At 43.6% G+C, this 21,307-nt stretch overlaps 1 protein-coding gene across 1 annotated transcript in view; it reads left to right on the top strand.

Annotated features, from left to right (window-relative positions):
- CD58 (CD58 molecule) overlaps window positions 1-21,307 on the top strand; it is a 42,588-nt gene that overhangs the window by 8,273 nt on the left and 13,008 nt on the right. Inside the window, exons 2-3 of the mRNA XM_055312598.1 lie at window positions 7,526-7,822; window positions 15,884-16,150. Of these exons, the coding sequence (XP_055168573.1) occupies window positions 7,526-7,822; window positions 15,884-16,150 (564 nt within the window). The remainder of the gene's footprint in view (window positions 1-7,525; window positions 7,823-15,883; window positions 16,151-21,307) is intronic.

The following is a 21,307-nucleotide window of genomic DNA, read 5'->3' as shown; positions in this document are numbered from 1 at the left end:
AAACTAGGGGAAAAAAATGCCATTTTATATACACATCCAGAAAATAAGAAATGCAGATTAATAAGAAACTAATAAGGCTGTGTCATCATAAATTAGTTTCTCAACTATGAACCGAATAACCTGGAAATAGTAGGAATTATAAAGAAATTCTTCATGGAATGATCAATTGTGTATAGAAATACCTTGAATCAGGCTTCCGAGAACAGATTTGAAAAGACTCAGAGTCTTAAATAGCTCTAGTAAAGACTTTATTCCTCTCAGATATATCCTCCAACAAGAACATGTGGCTTTTGAGCCTAATGAATTCACAAACGTGCCTTTTGAGCAGGATGGTAGGTGGGTATCTTGAAAGGATAGGCTGGCATAGTGCTAACAATTAGAAATATAACATGAAACTGACAAAATTGATTTTGATAATCTATTTTATTTAACCTAATATAGCCACAATATTTTCATTTTCAGCATGTAGTTGATATAGAAAAAAATAATGAGGGATTTCACATTCCCTTTTTTCATATTAAATCTCCAGCGCCTGGTGGGTATTTATACTCACAACCCATATCAATTTGAACAAACCACATTGCAGGCGCTCGTGAGTCAAGCGTGGCTGGTGGTACGTTGCTGCGGCCCGCTGTGCAGATTGAGAGGGAAAGGAAAAGGACTGTAAGTAAGCACAGGGAGTAAAAATGGGGAATACTTCAGCATGATGGAAGATAGAAAAGCTCAAAAGGAAATTGATTTAGTTGGTTCCGACATCTCCATTCCAGATGAGCTCAGTCCAGGAGGCAAGGGCTTGACAACTTAGAGCACACGCGAGGCAGTTTCTGGGACCAGGGGGGCCGGGGGGCTTAGCACCTGCTGAGATTCAGGTGGCTGCCATTTCAGGCTGAAATCAAGGAGACAGGGAAGCAATGGTGGTGTAGCTGAGAGCAGTAGATTCGTGTCTTTAGCAGTCCTGACAGCATGGATCCTTGCCTAGGTCTGGACAAGGGTGGAATCGACAAAAGAAGCATCTCACTTGGTGGCTCACAGTGCAGGCTCTGGAGCCGGCTGCCTGTGTCCGGATACCAGCTCCGTCCTGGACCTGCTGAGTGACCACAGTCAGCTTCTGAACCTCTCTGAGCCCTGATTTCCTCATCTGTAACCTGGTGGCTCCCATGCTTTGGAATGTTCTTAGCTCTATCCTCAGGCTCACACCCTCACTTTTTTTTTTTTTTTTTTTTGGCCCAAAGCTCATTTGGAGTGGGTTTATGAAGAAAGAGCTAGCATTGTACCTCCTTGAGTAAAAAGACACCATTTCTTCTTTATGATCTACATACCAGATGAGCGGATTTCCAACCCCAAAACTGGGGCATGGGATCTGACCAATTTGAGGGTATCTCTAGCCCTGACAGATGATTTGATATCAGACTTTTTAGAAGAGTGGCCACTCCTCTGTATTGTAAACATGTTTATATGTGTGTAGAGGGAGACTTTGTCTCCCAAAATGCCACCACTTTCATACTCCAGGTAGATGTCAGCTGAGAGTGTGCCATAATGCTGAGGAGAAAGGCTGTGGTCACAACCCACCCCTGCCCAGAGAAGAGATTCATCTGCTCACTTGGGCTCAGAATGCCCCCAGACCCTGCTGTCTTCACGCTTGAATGTGTCTCTAACTGAAATAACGTTATCATGTTGAATGTGGGGAAGGAGGAAATACCGAGATTTATATATTCGGGTACTGAAACTTGTAGGGGATTTTTTTTCATGAAATGAATTTTTATCTTAACTGCTAATATCAGCAGGCGATCCTTAAAAGATATTTTAGTGAGAGAAAAATACTCTAAAATCACATTGTTCACTTCTAACAAATGGCACCAGTAAACAAATGGCATCTCCTCAAGCCTAACTAGGGGCATGACCTTTGATCATTGATCAGGAGCTGACATCCTGTAGGGGTAGGAGCTTACCAGCTTACCGGGTGCAGAAGTAGAGGAAGCCTAGTGAAGCCTGAGGGGGAACAGGAGGCAGAAGAGAGCTTCTTGAAAAGAATAGGAGTGGGGTAGAGATGGGAAGGGGATCCCGCAGATCCTCCAGTCTGGCTCTGGTGCTGATGGCAGGCTCCAGGGGAAGGGTACCGGTTCACCTGCATGGGGGTGGGGAGATGTCCCAGGCCACTTAACTTTTCAGTGCCCATTGAATATCTTCACCACTCCTCGCTGAGTGTTCAAGTCCCTCTTGTCCCTATGTCACATCTCTCATGGTACTTGCCATTACCTGTGAGGAGTGTACACTGTTAGGCCTTCCCTTCAACTTAGTTTCTCGTGGTCTCCAATTATGAAGCCCTGTCCCGTGTCCCTTCGTCATACCTGAAGTCACTTGCAAGCTGCAACACCCCCATCACAAAACTCAGGTTGCCACTCTTGGGGATTTGGGTTTATCACTGTCTTGCTCATTCTAAATAAACTTCAATTTCCTCATGTATATGAAGCCGGGGGCCCATGGGGGCCACAGACTCTCATTCTCTCAGGACTCCTCAGGCCCTGACATTCAGTGATTTGGGGACTGCCAAGCTTGGTGCCTCACCTGCAGGTGTCCAAGACGCTCTTGAGTCTCACAGAAGAGCAGTCCCAATACATTCTAGAGACTGCATTCGTAGAAATCCTGTATCATGTCACATTTTTGATAGCCTTATGCCACAGAACAGGCCAAATAAGAAACAGCATTTACAAGCATTCCGGAGTCAGGCTGTCTAGGTGCAAATCCAGTTTTACCATTTCCTGAGCAAGTCACTTAATCATTGTGTGCCTCAGTTTCCTCATCTGCAAAAGAGGTTCAAAAGTCACATCTACTTTGTGTGGCTTTTAAGAGGATTCACTGGGTACATATTTATAGAACTCTTCCAACAGTGCCTCACAGATAGTAAGTACTATACAGGTGTTCCATTACTAAGAATATCAGCCAGTCTCAATCCCAGGACCCAAGGGAAAACACGCAGAGGAATTTGTGGCTGGGAGTGGGGAATCCCTCCTCTTTAACTCAGTAGTTATGGTGACCATATTTTCTAAATAAAAAATCAGGACACTTCACTGCAAAATATTTGGGTTCCGGTTCTGACTTCAACCACATAAGAAGAATTATCAAAATTGGGTGTGGTGATGATGTTTTGTAAGGACGCTGCAACAAAATATTTGGAGGTGGAGTTCTTTTTAGATATATGATCCCTCTACTGGTGTTCGGTACCCTCATATCTTTAAAGGATCACTCAATATTCTTCAAAACAAAACAAAACAAAATGCTGAGTAGCATGGAATGTCTGTTTAGGCAACTGCTATTACCTTTTTTTCTCTCCCTGTACCTGTTTTTGAATGGTGAAAGCTCACACCGTGCTCAGTTGTCACACAGCCAGAATCCTGTACAAGGCAGGCTTTGATGTGGCCTGACTTCCTCAAAGAAAAAAAGGGAAAGCCCTATTGAAAGCCAACTTCATTTCAACCACTGTGTAAAGACCCTCAATCTTATTCAAACCTCAAAACAATCGTTTGTGGTGGGTGTTATGATTTACATTTACAGCTGAGGGAGCCTAGTGTAGGAGGGTTTTGAGAGTTCCGCAGGCCCATCTGCCAGAGAGTCTGGGCACTTACCATTCTGTCTTCCTGGCATGGGAAGTTGGCATCCTCTTCTGTCCACTCCGTTATCAGCAAAGCAACAGGCTCATTGTTGATTCCTTTCCTTTGCTGCTGTTTGTGTGCAAATTCATTCATTCATTCATTCATTCATTCATTCATTCATGGTGTGTGACCTTTGAGAAACAACTTACTCCTTCTTCCCTATTCTTCTTATTCACTGGCAATTATTTTATCAGTAACTTACTTTGCAGTTAGTCTTAGAAGTGCAATGGAAAAGACTTTACTGTGGGAAGGGAATGATAGATAGTTGCCACTATGAATGTGATGATCCCCAAATCTGTATCCTCTCCTGTGAGCCCCAGACCTGTGCCACTCACAGTCTCCAAAATTGAAAAATATGATCTTCTAGCCCCAGCCTGGCCCTCCTCCATGTCCCTGTCTTAGGGAACACCACCACCACCCACCTTGAGGAAAAATCATAATCCAGATAACAGAAACTTCTATAATATACAAGGATCTCATAAACTTTAATGAGAAAAAGATAAGCAACCTAATGGGAAAAAAAAAGGCAAAGGATACAAAAGGACAACTCTCAAAAAAGGAAATCCAGATTACCAACAAGCAGAGAAGATGCTTAAATTTCTAGAGGTCAGGGAAGTGTAAATTCAGACAACAATGAGATGTCACTTTATGTCTGATAATTAAATGTGAAAACAAAATCACTGGATGCGTGCAGAGTGTAAGGGAAAGGTAACTCAGGTGTTAAGTTAGGATGGAAGTGTAAATTGCAAATGCAAGCAGTGTGGCAGCTTCTATTAAAATAAAGGATCTAAAAAAATAAAAAATAAAAATAAAATAAAGGATCTATTTGCCCTTTAATTCAGCACCACTCCTGGGACATTGTCCTACAGATCTGAAACCAAAAATGCACAAGAACCTATACACAGAAGTAGTTATAACAGTTTTTGCAATACGAGAAACTAGGGACCAAAGGGGTGTTCAGCAGTAGTGGATGGCTAATTAATATGGTTCATTCGTACTCTGGAATAATATGTAGCCATTAAAAAGAATAAAGTCTTGCCACGCCAGTGGATTTGGTGTGAACTTTTATGAGGTATTCTTTTTTTCTTTAAGATTTTATTTATTTATTCATGAGAGACACAGAAAGAGAGGCAGAGACATAGGCAGAGGGAGAAGCAGGCTTCTTGCAGGGAGCCTGATGTGGGACTCGATCCGGGAATCTGGGATCACACCCTGAGCCAAAGGCAGACGCTCAACCGCTGAGCCACCCAAGCCTCCCTTAAGAGGTATTCTTGATGGGAAAGGCAAAGGTGCAGAGAAGTATGCATAAGACCATTTTGTTAAACCATGACAAGTTCCATATTATATGTAAGGAGATATATATGTATGAATGTATATATATATATATGTGTGTGTATGTATATATGCGCATTATACATGATACATCTTTGTCTCTAGTTGATGATATGAGCAAGGAGGGAAAAAGCAAAGTGTATATTCTGAATCGTTAATGTAGATTACCATACTGAGGATGCTTATAGGGTTTGGGGGTAAGGTGTGCACACACACACACGCACAGGCCAGAGAAGACTGTGCTAAATGCATATGTTACCATTCTGTATGTGTATAAAATTACATGTGTCTATGTATATTTTGTTTTTAAACACATTTTTAAAAGAAAGAATTCATCTTATTTTGTCACCATCCTGTCTAAAACTCTTTGGTAGCATTCTCTTCTCAACATAAAGGGCAGAATTTTGTCTGAGGCCTTGCAAGGCCTGGCCCCTGCCCTTGCATGTTGCCCGCTGGCACCTCTTGTCTTGTGGCATTGCCTTCCTGCCTCAGGAGCTGTTGTCCCTAAGCAAGGAGCTGCCCCTGTCCACTTGGTGGGGCTCACTGCTCCTCATCCTTCCCAACCCTTCCCTCACCCCTCATGGGCTCCCCCAGTGGATGCTCTTACTGACACCCCATGCTTCTACTTGCTGGCGCTGACCACAGTGTTTGTCTAATTATTTGGATCAAGTCAGACGTCCCTACCAAACCATAAGCTCTGAGAGAGGGCAGGGACTGCATCTGTCTCATTCTGGGGTGGGGGAAGCTGCCACATAGTAGAGCTACCCAGTGAGTATTTCCAGAATGAGTAATGGGACCGGGCTGCTGTGAAAGCGGGGCTGAACGGAGAGTCAGGAAATCTGTGTTCTGGTCCCTCTGCTGCCATCACCTTGCCAAGTGACTTCGAAGCCTGTTTTGCTCATCTGTGCAGTTGGTGCCACTACTGCGATGTGTGTGCTGAGCATTAAAAAGCAACGAGGGCTGCTGGTGTATAACTGCGGGCAGACTCCCTTCATTGGTGGAGATGGGTTCTAAAAATCCTCGCAACAGACAAATAGGAGACGTTTACTTCTTGTTTGAAATTACTGAACACTGTGGCCTACAATTGGTCTATTTAATAGTCTTAATTTTTTTTCCCATGCTCTTTCAATTACCCTGATTGCTGGCAAAAATGTCAGTCAAGTTTTAATTTATCTTTAATGTCTTTCCCTTAACGGCTGCTCTTCTCTTGTAGCAAGAAAGTCAAGTCTGGAACCAGATGCATTTAAACCCATTCTGGGGTATCGAGAATATCCCAATCTAGTGGTGGTAGGAAATATTTAACAAGTAGATTGGTGCAGAGTGGGGAGGAGTCTGAGCTTGAAGCATTAGTTCCTTTGCTGTAAATACTCCCACCATGTGGATTTCAGGCTATCAGCCAGGCTTGGCTGAATGAGGCAGAGACACCAACAGTTGGCTCATGAGGGACAATGGGAGCCAGCTCCCCCACACTCCCCATGCCACCAAACCTAGTCTCATACCCTTAGTCTGTATCTTGCCCCCCTGGCTTGCTCCCCAGTTCTTGTTTCTGATCTAATAGTCCCTGCAGTCAGCCAAGAAAGATGCCTGACCAGCATGATTACCTCCTCCTCCTCCTCCTCCTCCTCACCCCTCCCCACAGTCACTAAACCCCCTGGCTTTCCCTCCCAAGCTGCTCTAGAGTCTGCCCTCCTGTGAACCCTGTCCACCCACACCCTGGCCTGGCCCCTCCAATCTGCCACCCTCTCGTTGCTCTGGCACTGATGCATGCCTGTCCCCAGCAACCACTGCCAGCCCTGCCGAAACTTAAATTACATCATGCCAGCCTTGTGGCTTTCCCTTGTCATTAGGATCCATTCCAAACCTTCAGCAATGTCTTACCTGACACCCCCATACCCCCACTCGCATACACCGTGACCTGGCCCCGCCTGCCCCCTCCAGGCTCATCCCCTACCTGTGACCCACTTGCTCTGTTGTCTAGCCATTGGGAGCTGCTTTTATTTCCGCAAACACACCAGCTTCTTCTTGGCTTTCTTTGGAGGCGCTGCTTCCTCTATCACTACAATTACCTCCCCTCCACCCCACCCCACAGCCCTCAGCTGGGCCCTCCTGCCCTTTGGGGATGGATGCCTCCTTGGGAGCGTCAGCATGACTTCCTGGGGAAGGCGCTGGATGGGGTGGCTTCCCAGGCCTGCTTTGTCTTCCCCACTCAGCAGGACCTCTTGAGGGCCTGGAGTGACACCTGTCTGGTTGGCTGTCATGTTGGCAGTGCTGCCCTCAGTACCTAGCAGGGACTCGGTGCTCCATCAAAGCTGAATCGATGTCTTGCTTATGTGGACCCCAGTGCCCCCATGAGAAAGTATACTCCCCAGTGGTCACACACATCCTACTTGCTGTGTTTTCTCTTGGCAGCCAAAAGTATAGGTGATGAGTCATTTTTACTGATAAATTTACCCCCCCACACACAAAGAGCATCTTGGAGGATAGGTTTCTGTCTTCAATAAAGCTGTGTTGTTTTCCCTAACCAATTTCTTTTTCCCTCCTAGGCTCCATCAGCTCTAATCCCCGGCCAGTGTTTGGAGCTGTGAATGGGAACGTAACTTTCCATGCATCAAGCTCTATATATTTCCCAGAGATCCTGTGGAAAAAAAATATGGATAAAGTCATTGAATGGGAAGAATACCATGGCAGCAGAGCTTTCCCACCTTTTATAGGTAGAGTTCACCTGAACACCATGTCAGGTGACCTTACCATCTTCAATCTAACATCATCAGATGAAGATGAGTATGAAGTTGAGTTTTTAGGCACTGCAGATGACATGAAGTTCACTCTGCTTGTACTTGGTGAGTATTCCATAAATTTATTTGTTTATGACGATGCCTTTCCAACTCTTTAAAGAGACTAACACTACTTAATGGTTTATGAGAAATGAGAAAATTTGATCTCGTAGGCTGTCAGGGTGTTCTTCTCTGTTTGGCACACAGAGAAGTGTCATTGTGTCATCCCCAGAGTCATTCCCCTGGTCATCCTCCGAGTGGGAGAGGATGTGACTAAGGTAGAGGGAGCAGCCCCAGCTAGGCAGAGCTGCTGCCAGCAGCAACACTTATCTTACTAGGAATATTCCGGAAAGGGATGTAGTGGTAGCCATGAACTCAGAACTCGTTGAGCTCCATGGAGAGGTGATGCTCTAGAAATTAGAGTTCCTGCTTCCACTGCATCACACTCCAGGGAGTGGATTTGTTTTTTCTCCTATGTCACTTTATATGGGAATTGGAGATAGCGTCCACGTTCCTCCATGCTACTCATGGATGTTTCCAGATCATTCTTCTTGTTTTGTCATTTATAGGCTCATGGGTACATCCCAACATTTCTGGATCATTTGGTTGCCTGGCTCACTTTTGCAGTTTCTGATGTTCCTACTGTCATAAATCTTAGTGATTATGATATTTAAATATTAAATTCTACTGTCCTGGCTTCTGAGTCCCTGATCCCTCTCCTGTGATGGTCGTGTCCTCCATCCCCCCTCCCGCCTCCCCCCACCATGGATAGAACCTAGAAGTTGTCATTACCACTCATTCTAAGCCCTCCACTGTATCATGCCAGGTGCCCCTTTCTGAAGCTCTCTTCCCCTGCTCTGCTGGCTCTGCCAGTCCTTCGCCTCACATAGCCCCCTGTCCTCCTTAGGCAGCCCGAGTGTGCTCACTCAGGGGACCTACTCATTGCAAGGCCTGCTTAGTTTCCTCATTCCTTTTCTGTGGGTCACACTCCGATGGCCTGTCTCACCAGGTCCAGTCCAGTGTGCTGTCTATTCTAGTCTCACACACTGTGGCTGTGGAGAAACTCATCACCCCGCAGAGCCCCACACTTGAGTTTCTGGTTACTTGCCTCAATCAAATCCAACATGTCCCCCAGCATCCTAGCAATGATATTTCCTCTCCTCAAGCCTTGACCACCCCCTTCTCCAGATCCACTCCTCGACTGGAGGCTTTGCTTCTTGTTCACTGAGAGAGAGAGGCCCTCAGGGGAGAATTTCCACAAGCTGCCCACCCTCTGCCTTCCTGCCTCCCTGCCTGCCCTTGAGACTGTGTACCATGCTCACAGGCCAAGCCCTCGGCTGTGCCCTGAGCCCTGTCTCCTGTCATGGCTCTTGGGGACATCACCCTAGTCGTTCACTTGCACTGTTCCTATAGCAGTGTCCTCCATGAACTGCCAGCCTGTCCCTACCAGCATGTCCTGCTCTTCTTTTCCAGCTGTTACCCACTTGCCATGTTGCGTTTATAGAAAATCTCCTTGAAGGGTTGCTTTATAACTGCTTCTCTCCTACCCCCTTTTAATCCACTCCAAACAGGCTTTTATTCCATTACTGTACCAAAAACTCTTGATCTCCTCATTCATGAAGCCAGTGATCCATTCATGCTCTACCCACATCTTTCTTGGCCACTCAGCAGCATCTGACATAGCTGACCACTCCGTCGTCTTTGAAACACGGCCTTCTCTCAGCATCCAGGACACCACGCTATTCTGGTTTTCTTTTAACTCACTAACTGTTACTACTTAGCTTCCTTGGCAGTTCCCTCATCCTGCCAACCTCTTCACACTGGAGACTTTAAGACTTAAGCCACCCTTCTCTGCTTGCATTCACTCCCAGGTGAGTGAGCTCATCCAGTGTCAGGGCTTTAAATATCATTTTGATGCTGATAATGCACAGATGGGAGAGCTCTTGCCTAGAGCCCCACTGAGCTCCTTACGTGTTTCTGACTGCTTAGTTTCTATCTCCACTTGGATATTTATCTAATTTGCCTCTCCAATCACATGGCCAAAAGTGAGCTCATCAACTTTCCCTTAAAGCCTGTTCTTTCCCAAATCTTTCCCCTGCCTTGGTTAATGGCAGCTCCTTCCTTTCAGTTGCTTGTGCTAAAACCTTGATGTCATCCTTGACACCATGTTTCTCTTCCTCTTTCTCTTGAACACCATGTTTTCTCCACCAGGAAATTTTATTGGTTTCATAGAACCTAACCACCTCTCACCACTTCCTCCAGTGCTCATCCAGGGCTCCTTCATCCTCATTTGGAGGAGTGCAGTAGCCCCCTAATTGGTCACTCAGCTTCCACCATTGTCCACTTACAGAAGACATTTTGTGCTATTTTTAAATTTAATTAATTTTACCCTGTTTTATTGAGATGTAATTGACATATATCACTATATGAGTTTATGGCATACAGCATAATGGTTTAACTGACATATCTTATGACCACGGTTTATTTTTAAACACAAGGAGCCAGCGTGATCTTAAAACAGAAGTCAGAGCATGTCATTTGTCTGCTCAGAATCTTCTAGTGGCCCCAGCTCACTCTGAGTTAAAGCTAAGACCTATAGTGGCCTGCAAGGCTGTATGAGATCTGGCATCCATGACCTCTTCTTTCTGTTCTTGGGCATCCTAGTGTTGCTCTTGACTTTGGTTGCCTTTTCTGTGCTGCCCCTCAGCATTCACAGCTGAACTGGTATCCATCTCCCCCCCTCTGTGGGGTCGCAGGTTCACTGTTTTCTCCTAGAAGAAGGTATCATTCTAGCCTTCCCTTCTCTATGCCAAAGGTGTTTTAGAAAGGTCCAACTGGTAGCAAAGTATATAAGATGGTCTCCAGGGGCAGTGAAGAGGCAGAAAGTCCCATGTCAAAGTTCATGTCTGAGCTCTTAAGTCTTGTCTGAGGCCATCTCAGTGGAAAGGGATGGGGTGATAAACTGGTGGAACAGCTATTATTCACCAGGTCACTTACCTGGTCTGCTGGAGACATTGGAAGGAAGAGATACTTTCTCTTCTGTTCATCATTATAGCTCCAGAGCTCAGCAAGGGACTTCAAGAGGTACTAGGTATTCTATAAATATTTATTATAGCAATGAAAGCAATCAAACCAGGTGACTGCAAGGTGAGAGGTGCAGACAACAGAAATGGGGGTGCTCAGCCTGGGTGGCTGGTTTGTCCAGAAGATGATCAACTCCATTTAGAAGAGTGAGGTGTGTTAAGGTGTACAGGCATGCCATTAAAGGAATCAGTGGATGCCTTTGAAGAAGCAAAGTTTTTAAAACATGCACGTTGGTGATCTGGCCATATATAGAGCCAGCAACTCAAAAGATTGATTTCAAATTTAGATAATAATGGAATGCATTTTAAGAGCCCTTGCATAGAGTTTGTAGAACTGAGTTCAAACTTTTGAATACATTTATCTTTTTAAGTTTGATGAAATGTTTAAAAACAATTTGATTTTTTAAATTCCATGGTAACTCAACTAAGGTACTTGATTTCAGGAGTCAGACCAACTGAGTAGCCCCTAGAGACCCTAATTAGCAAAGACCTGCAGAGCAGCAGAGTCCAGGGGAGGTGAGTTTGATCAGGAGACAGTGATCTGGGCAGCATTAAACGTGGAACCTCAAGTCCTGGCTTGAGATTTTAGCCTCCAACAGTGGGGAGCCACCGTATCCAATCCTGGAACAGAGAAGTGACCTGATGAAATCTATTTTCAGATGATTAATTAGATAGTAGGTATTTATGGTGGATTAGAGAGAGGGGACATCAGGTTGGAAGCTACTACAATCTTCTAGGGAGATAGGTGTTGCTAGTAGATGTTGGGAAAAGAAAGAAAGAGAAGACACTTCTAAGAAAGAGTCAAGCAAATTTAGATTTGGTTATAAAAAGACATAAGGTGACTCAGGATTGCACACCTGAATGACAAATGATTGGTCATACTTTTTTTCTTTTTCTTTTTTTTTTTTTTTAAATGAGGAAGGCCTACTTCCTTCAGGGTGTATTAATACTTAAGTGACTTGGTAATCTTCCGGAGACACCAGGCCTAATGGGAGATTTTCAGAAAGGATATTTTAGACAGGGGGGTTTCCTGGCACCTCCTAAATTCAGGCCATCGACTTCCTTCTGTGTGTAATTTGGTATTTGGTTTCCTTCTTCCCTCAAAATCCCCTTCAAATTTCCACTGTCGACGTTTATTAGTTCTTTCTCTTATTAGTTGCCTTGAAGATAGTGATGTTCATATAAGTGGAATTGACTGTTCTTCCTTAAATGACCTAAAGTGGTATAACTGTTTATTAAAGGTAATAGAAGTAAACAAATATCATCAGATATGTGTAATATTCTCAATATTAAAGAGTAGTAGTGAGCTGAGTTCATTAATTATAAATTGGCTAAGTTATCTTAAGGATGAAGTAAGTACATTTCCTGCCAGTTTGATGCTGCTTAAGGTACAGAGATAATTATTTGTTAGAGATAGCTGTGGGAAGTCTCAGGGGCAGTGAGAGAATGTAAGGATTATAGACAGAAAGACTGGAGTTGTAGAAGCTGTGCCCCAGATGCTGCAAGAAGGTTTGCATGCTTTTCCATGAGCAGGATCAGTTCTTCCAGCAACTGTGGTAATGAAACCACCAGAAAGAGCATTTGTATAGTTAAGTGAGCTCTAACAACACAGAAAATCATGCTAGCTCTTCCCCTATGCCCTTTCAAATTATTTTCTTTTTTTTATATATATTTATTTATGATAGTCACAGAGAGAAAGAGAGAGGCAGAGACATAGGCAGAGGGAGAAGCAGGCTCCATGCACCGGGAGCCCAATGTGGGATTCGATTCCGGGTCTCCAGGATCGCGCCCTGGGCCAAAGGCAAGCGCCAAACCGCTGCGCCACCCAGGGATCCCTCAAATTATTTTCATATGCCACTAGACATTTACAATATTTTAGAGTATTATATTCCATTTTGCAGATGAAAACGACACAGATTTAGCAGTGGGTTTCTCCCTCTGTAGGACAGGAGGCCTGGGCTGGCTGATTTCTCAAATGTGTTCCAGCTACCACAAGAGCTGTGGGCCAAGTGACACAGCCAGCCAAAGCAAAAGCTCACACCTGCCAACTCCTGGTTGTATCACAACGCTCGTGGGGGAGCCTTGCCTTCTCGCCGTGTGCTCTGTTACAGCTGACGTGCCTGTGCCAGGCACTGCATGTTAATCCATGTGTCACTTACTACCCATCTCCCCTCATTAAATCTTCATCTCCGTTGTTAAGGGGAGACATTATTTGTTTCTTTTTTTTTAATTTTTTAAATTTATTTATGATAGTCACAGAGAGAGAGAGAGAGAGGCAGAGACACAGGCAGAGGGAGAAGCAGGCTCCATGCACCGGAAGCCCGATGTGGGGCTCGATCCCCGGTCTCCAGGATAGCGCCCTGGGCCAAAGGCAGGCGCCAAACTGCTGCGCCACCCAGGGATCCCCATTATTTGTTTCTTAATTGTACAGGAAAGGAAACCTAACCACAGGGAAGGTTAAGTAACTTGCCCAAGGGCGTCTGACTCTTCCTGGTAAAGCTCTGGTGTGAACCCAAGCAGTCAGGTTCTTGAATCCAGGCTCTCAGCCACCACACCATTCCTTTTCGGAGAGGAGCTGATTGAAGAATTTACATTTTATACAGTAGAGAGAATAATTGGGAAACTGTCTCCCTGAATTTATCCATCTATCCATCCATCCCTCCATCTACTCAACATATGTTCTCCTTATTGAGGAGCTGTGTGCCTTGTATCATGTCAGGGCTTATGTGTAAGAGGTGAGTAGTATCTAGTCTTTACCCTCCAAAGATGCACAGTCTGAGGGGATTCATGAGGCACCTCTGTTTAGTTCAGAAAGTGTTGTGTGTGTGTGTGTGTGTGTTTTAAAAGATCTTATTTATTCATGAGAGACACAGAGAGAAAGGCAGAGACATAGGCAGAGGGAGATAGGGGCTCCTTGCAGGGAACGCACTGTGGGACTCGATCCCCAGACCCAGGATGACGACCTGAGCCTAAGGCAGGTGCTCAACCACTGAGCCACCCAGGCGTCCTTATTCAGAAAGTGTTTAATGAAATGCTAGACATTGGCTGAACCAGATCAATTAACTAGAATCTGTAACAGAACACAAGGAGCACCTTCTCAGTATCTGTATTTTTAATACAGAGCCCTGGTGGCTTCTCATGCCCATTAATATTTGAGAAATGCTTCTGTGGAACATTTCCAAGGAACTAGAAAGCTCAGTTGCAGGACTCTGAGAATTGCTCAGCTCGGGTGCAGTGACAGGCATAAGTAAATCCAGAACCTGGAACCATCCCTTCAGTTTCTCAGCTGCACCGAGACACACAGGGCTGTGAGGAAGTGCTTCTGGGGCTGCTATGGGCGTGTGGTTGGCAGGGCGGCCTGAGGAGGCTGAGGGAGGAGGGCTCAGGCTTTCTAACTTTGACTCAATGAGAACAACTCCTTACTCTTTTGAAGACTGCTGGTCTATTGCTTACAATTTAACTTGGAGAAATTCTCCATTGCTTACTTTCGGGCAGCAAGTAACAAGTTATGTGAGCTAGAGTAGACCTAACAGCTCAAGAAGTCCCAAGCAGAAAGGGAAGTTATGGATAACTTAGGTCTCCAACCGGGTGTGTTACTTAACCAAGTGTGAAAGAAGTCTAGAGAAGATGGGGGCGAGGGGGAGGGGAGAGGAGTTGAATATTTTCAACTAGATTATTAGATTATTTTATTGTTTTATGTTTTTAAAGATTTTATTTGTTTATTTGAAGAGAGAGCAAGAGAAAGAGAGAGCAGCATAGTAAGTGAACGGGGAAGTAGCAGAGGGAGAGGGGGAAGTATGGTCCCCAATGAGCAGGGAACCCCATGTGGGGCCCCATCCTGGGACCTCCGGATTGTGACCTGAGCCGAAGGCAGACACCTAACCCACTGAGTCACCCAGGCGCCCTAGATTATTTTAGATTAATAATTAGAACATAAGCATTCCTTTGTCTTAGAAAATATCATTTTAAATAGCAGCATAGTAAGTATTCCATCATCTTGATAAACATGAATTTGCTTGAATTTGCTTTTTTAGTAGATGTTCACAATGCGTTGAAATTTTATTTATGCAAATGCCACACACGACCATTTCCCAGAGAGACCATGTGTTTGTTTTCTCGAATTTCTCATGGTTAGTTGTTGGGACAAAGTAGAGATGCAGGAAGGCATGTGAATTAAATAAACAAATGTCTAATGGGATAAACTAGCATTGTGGTTCTTAGCTCATCCTTGCAGGTTCAGGCTGCTGTAGCCAGTAGGGGGCATTTGCTAGAGAAAGGCTGGGCTTCTAGCCTGACAGGTGTGTGACAGGTACCATCCCCTATTCTGCCGATTAGCAGAGCCTGCTCAGAGTACGACTCCACCATACGTTTTGCAAACACTGTAAGTCAGATATCTTAGTATATGTGCTGCCGAAGCGAGCACAGTTAGTCAGATATCTTTTGGAAGTAAACGTTTTAGATTTTAGAGAGGTAGTATAAACTCCCCTACATATGTTAAGAAGCACCCCACTTAGTTTTGAGGACCACCTCATACTCAAGCACAGGAATATTTTTAGTACAACATGATAATGAATATTTGAAGTAAGTGAGAAAAATATGGGGCACCTGGCCAACTCGGCCAGTAGGGCACGTGACTCTTGATCTCAGGGCAATGAATTCAAGCCCCACAATGGGTGTGGAGCTTACTTGAAAAATAATAAAAGAGAAATAAAAAGGAAATAAATGAGAAAAATACAAACTATTAAATCCTCATGTCAATTCAGATGAGGATTTGCAGCTAAGTGACTCTGTTGTTATCTTGTGTAAAATCTTTTGGTTTTTGGAATTGAGGATAAGGGATTCAGTGCCTGTATGTATTCTGAATTTGAGTAGGTAAATCTGAGCCAGAAGAAGAGAATTCTCTCCCTTTGGTGCTCAAGGAGGTGGTCTGTTTGTCTCTTCAAGCTCATAAGGAAACTGGAAGCTCTTCATACATTTGTATATGATGAGTCTAAATTACTCTTTTCTATACTGAATATTACATTTCTTTTTTCTTTCCCCCCAGATCCTCTTCCAATTCCAACACTAAATTGCACGTCAACTCTTGAAGATATTATAGTCCACTGCAAGATCCCAGAATCTTATAAGAGACATACAAACTATACGGAGTACTCATGGAGTTGCTTTTCAGCACACTGTATAAATACTTCCGATCCATCTGAAGTGCTTATTAAGAAGAACAATGATCTCTCACAGAAAATACAATGTACTATTAGCAATCCATTATCCAAACAGATATCTTCGCTCGTTTTAGCAACTTGTGTCCCACCTGGTGAGTAAATAACCAAACGTGTCATGCAGAGATACTATATACAAGTGGGGCCCAGGGACTGGCCCCTGAAACTCTGGTTTGGGAGTTTCAAACCAGAGATGTAGTAGCTGACATGCATTTCATAAATCTGAAATGCAAAATAGAGTTATGGTTTTCACAGACACTGCATTATAGATATACAGCTAACATTTCTTAGCCTTTTCTGTGTCAAGCGTCGTCCGAATACATTTGTTAATTAATTCCATCCTCACACAGCTTCACACAACTGCATGCGTTGGGTACTAGTCATAATCTTTATTTTATGAAGGAGAAACCAAGACACAGGGAGTTTAGTTTGATTGCCTCAGGTCAACAGTTAGTAAGGGGTAGAGCCTGGTTTTGAAGTCAGGCCATCTGGCTCCAGAGCCTATGCTCTTAATTACTCACAACACTACTTCATAACGTTAATGATCACCGTGTTCTTAAAGGTTGCACGTGTGCTACAAGAATGTGCATTTGGTACATTCCTCTAGGCTATTCCATGAATAGCGTGACAATCTGTCTTGGCTGGGGTCCTTTTATTTTGTTTAACTATCATGTACCTATGTAATCCGCAATTTTTATGATTTTTTTTACATTATATTCCCAGTTTACAGACAAAAGGATCAGTAATTTTCAAGTGGTTCATGAAAATATACACGAAGAGATGAAAATAATAAGCAGTAAATACGGAATAATATCATGATTATAAGTAGTGAACAGGATTTGAGGGCAAATACAGACTGTGAATCTCCTTGGGCAGGGACAGGGTGATTCTGTGAATCATTTTTTTCTGAATAAGCAACTGAAACAGAAAAAGGCAATTAGTCAATACAGTGAATATAAAAAACTTGAATTATATTTGATTAGTGAGCCATTCTCCCTGAATCTCCCATGTATCATCCTTTTTGAAAATTTTCTTTTGTTTTTTTCTTTTTCTTTTCCTTTTTTTTTTTTTAAGTAGGCTCCATGCCTAGCTTGGAGCCCAGCATGGGGCTTGAATTCACAACCCTGAGATCAAGACCTGAACTGAGATCAAGAGTCAGACACTTAATGGACTCAGCTACCCAGCCACCCTCAAAATTTCAGATAATGACATGGAGGGATTAAGTTCGTTATATAATTTTCAGACAAAGCAGTGTGACTTCTTGGGTAAAACAAACAAATACTTCCAGACAAAGGACAAAATGAATTCCAGTTCATAACCGATGGTTTTGGTCCCTAAAGGCAGAGAAAAGACCAAACTCATAGAGGTGCCACTCAAAGTGGCACCCTTCGTGTAAGGCACACAATTGTCCAGAAGATTTGAAAACCAACTGCAAAGTCATTGATAATCGTTATGCTTGGAGGAAACATTTCTTTATTAATTCCACTTAATAGGTGGAATTTCCAAGGCTTACTCTGGAAATGCAATTTGCCTGCTAGCAGATAGTGTGGGAACAAAAAACCAAAAGCAGTGTACTTTTTATTGGCTTGGCATGGGCATGATGCACATAACCAACAAGAGAAAGAATGTGTTGTGTACAGAGTGAATAAGCAAGTTGAAATCTTGAAAAGCTTCTTGTGTCCCAAGAGTCAGATACTTGGAAGGAAGTAATTTCTGAATAAGATCCTCTATAGAATCATATGGAATATTTTAAGAGATTTTCTAGCATTTTGCCCTTGCATAGGTTTTCATTTAACCTTTATCCTTAGAATTGAATGTCCAAATAAGATGTCCTTTCCTTTAGATACCTTGAGAAAAGATTGTCATGAATACATCCCTCTCATTGATATGATGTGCTGTTGTTAATTTGCAAACAAACCCTTTTTGCTATTAAATAATAGTGATTCCTCTTTCTTTTACATTTCCCCCAAACTGATAGTTCATATTGCAGTGTAGATTTTGAAAGTTTGAGAAACATTGCTAGATAGTTCTTAGGTCATTTAAATCCTGGAGTAGTGCTGGGCGCCTGGGTGGCTCAGGCGGTTAAGCATCTGCCATCCACTCAGGTCATGATCCCAGGGTCCTGGGATCAATGCCTGCATCATTGGGCTCCCTGCTCAGCAAGGACTCTGCTTCTCCCTCTGCCCGCACTGCCCGCCCCCCTACCCAAGCTCTTTTCCTCATTCGTGAGCTCTCGCTCTCTCTCCCTCTCAAAAAAAGAAATAAAATCTTTAAATAAAATCCTGAAGTAGTGCTGACAGAGACATATATCTGGGTCCCATTAAGCAAATATTGGAGGATGTTCCGCACCCCCCTCATCTGGGGCCCAAATTTAATGATCTTAATGGTTCTTTTAAACAATTAATGTCTAGGATCTCTTTTTTTAATCCCATGATGATTTTTGAATACTTTTCTGTAGAGTTGCATACATCATAACAGATACAAATTCATGTGAGTATAACAGTTAAATACTGGGTCTTACTTTTTTAAGTGATTTTTTTTTCCCAGACTTTTAATACTTTATCAGTGAAAGGTAGTAACTCACACTGCCATCCTGCCACCCTTTGGCAGACGCTCTCAAATAATCATCTTGTTGGCTACTTACCACCACCATCCCAGACTGGCCAGGCAGGAATTGTTTACCTTTGAAAGTGAGGAAACAGGTTCTATCAGGTGGGGTGACTTACGCAAGTTCGCTTATGTAATGGAGATAGAATTAAAATGTAGGTCTTTGAATTCTGGAGGCTTTTTTTTTTTCATGACATCATCCTGATTCTGTATATCTTTAAATAACTCAAATTAAGAAATAAATTCTGAACTCATTTGTAGGAATTGGCTGGTGAAAACCATACCATGTGGAATGAAAGTACAGACTGTAGGGGGTTCTATAGGAGCAGGCATCAGGTTTCTTCAATAAATAAATTATAAGGGGAAGAAAAAGAGGTGATGGGGAGTTTAGAAAGTGAAGAGATTTAAGAAGCCTATAATTAATTGCAGTATACGGACAGACCTTGTTTGATCTGATCCTGATTCAAACAGAAAAAAAGTTGAAAAAAAAAAAGATTAAGTGGTGACTCCTTATTTGATTATATTAAGCACTTAATTAGTTTTTTTGGATATGATAATGGCATGTTTACGTTTTACAGATAATCCCTATCTTTTGGAAACATATACTAAAATGTTTATGGCTTAAGAATTGTGATCACTGGAGCCAAGCAGGTTCACATTTCTACTTGCCTTGCAAGTGGAAAGGGAGAACAGGCCTTCCCTTTAAAAATCCATCCAGTGTGGCATGCATCTCTTCAGTGCCAGCCACTTGGCCAGACTGAGTTCACGGCCATGGCCACTGGTGGCAACTGGGAAATGTCTCCCTTAGCTGGCTGGTCGTGTGCCTACTTGAAACACAGGGGTTCTATTACCAAAGGAAAATGGGGAGATTGGGTTTTGAGAAGCAGTAGATGCTTCTACTGCAATGATTATAACTTGCACCATTTTATTTTATTTTTAAAGATTTATTTATTTGACAGAGAGAATGTGAGTGAGTTGGGGGAGAGGCAGAGGGAGAGGGAGAACCTCAAGCAGACTCCCACCTCATACAGAGCCTGACATGGGGCTCAGTTTCACAACCCATGAGATCATGACCTGAGCTGAAACCAAGAGTTGGACGCTTAACCAACTGAGCCACCCAGGTGCCCCCAACTTGTACCATTTTATTTTGTTTATTTTTTAAAAAAAGATTTTATTTACTTATTCATGAAAGACACACAGAGAGAGAGGCAGAGACACAGGCAGAGGGAGAAGCAGGCTCCATGCAGGAAGCCTGACGTGGGACTCGATCCCGGGACCCTGGGATCACACCCCGAGCCAAAGGCAGACACTCAACCGCTGAGCCACCTGGGAGTCTCCCATTTTAAAACATAGACGAAATCAGAAAAATTTAGACTGACGTAAGTAGCAAATGAAAGTGGAGATTCTCACTTTTTTGCTCCTCATTGGTCATCTCACATACTCCTTGGGGTGTATGCACCCAATTTAGAAACTCTGGGTCTCAGCCAGAGGTTATGGTGTCTCAAAAGACTGTGATGGCAGCAGAGATTGGGAGAAGTGGTTCAGGTCAGGCTACATTTTGAAAATACAATCACGAGGAATCTGTAATGTATTGAGGGAGAAGAGTCTCTCATAAGAAATGTGCAAATGACCCCTAGATTTCAGGCTCAGGCTACTGGATGGACAGTGTCACCATTTCCAATGATATTGGAAAGCAGAATAGCAGGTGTGTGGAGGAAATAAGTTTTGTTTGGGACACGTTGTTTGAGATGCCCATTAGATTTCAAATGGAGACATCAGCTAAGGCGCTTTGTTTTGCGAGTCTAGGTCTCTGGTGAGTAGTTCACACTGGAGAAATACGTTTGGCATTTCGTCGGCATTTAAAACTGTGAGACTGGGTGAGATCACCTAGTGGGCAGATAGGACAGAGCGCGGGCTGGGACTGAGTCTTGGGGACTCCAGCATTTAAAGGCTGTTGAGAGGATGAGGGTCCAGCCGAAGAGACTGACAAAGACCTCAGGGAAGCAGGAAGAAAACTCAGCAATGTGGTCTCTCGGGAACCAGGTGAAGAGGGAGTGAGCACCTGCCAGCACAGCAGACAGGTTGTGGAAGAAGAGCAGAGTTAAAAACTGTATTACTGTCATTGTCATCTCCCCTGAATATCTGCTGTCCCAAAGTGGTGGCAGCATCTGACATTATCCCATGGGAGAAAGGTTTTTGGAAGAGACTAGATCAAGTACCATTAGATTTGGCTGTTTAAAAAAAAATTTTTTTTTTAAGTATCAGTGGCTTGGGGCACGCGGGTGGCTCAGCTGGTTAAGCATCTGCCTTTGGCTTGGGTCATGATCCCAGGCTCCTGGGATTGAGCCTGGCATCGGGTTCCCTACTCTGCAAGGAGCCTGCTTCTCCCCCTTCCTCCTCCTGGTTTGTGCTCACTCTTTTTCTTTCAAATAAATACAATATTTAAAAAAAAAGTATTGGTGGCTTAAAACTGTACGTAACTTCTTGCACATTAAAAAAAACATATATATATCTGAAGGTAGGCAGCCTGGGGCATATCATTGCCTGATGAAGTCAGAGGCCCAGGAGCAGCCCGGCTCCTACTACCTTCCCCACTATTTCAGGCAGAAGGATCCAGAATGGGGAGACTTTGGAGAAATCCCACA

Source organism: Nyctereutes procyonoides, unplaced genomic scaffold, assembly GCF_905146905.1.
Source record: "Nyctereutes procyonoides isolate TBG_1078 unplaced genomic scaffold, NYPRO_anot_genome, whole genome shotgun sequence".
NCBI classification, from domain to species: domain Eukaryota; kingdom Metazoa; phylum Chordata; class Mammalia; order Carnivora; family Canidae; genus Nyctereutes; species Nyctereutes procyonoides.
The sequence above is the reverse complement of the archived record's forward strand: the minus strand, read 5'-3'. Positions and strand labels throughout refer to the sequence as shown.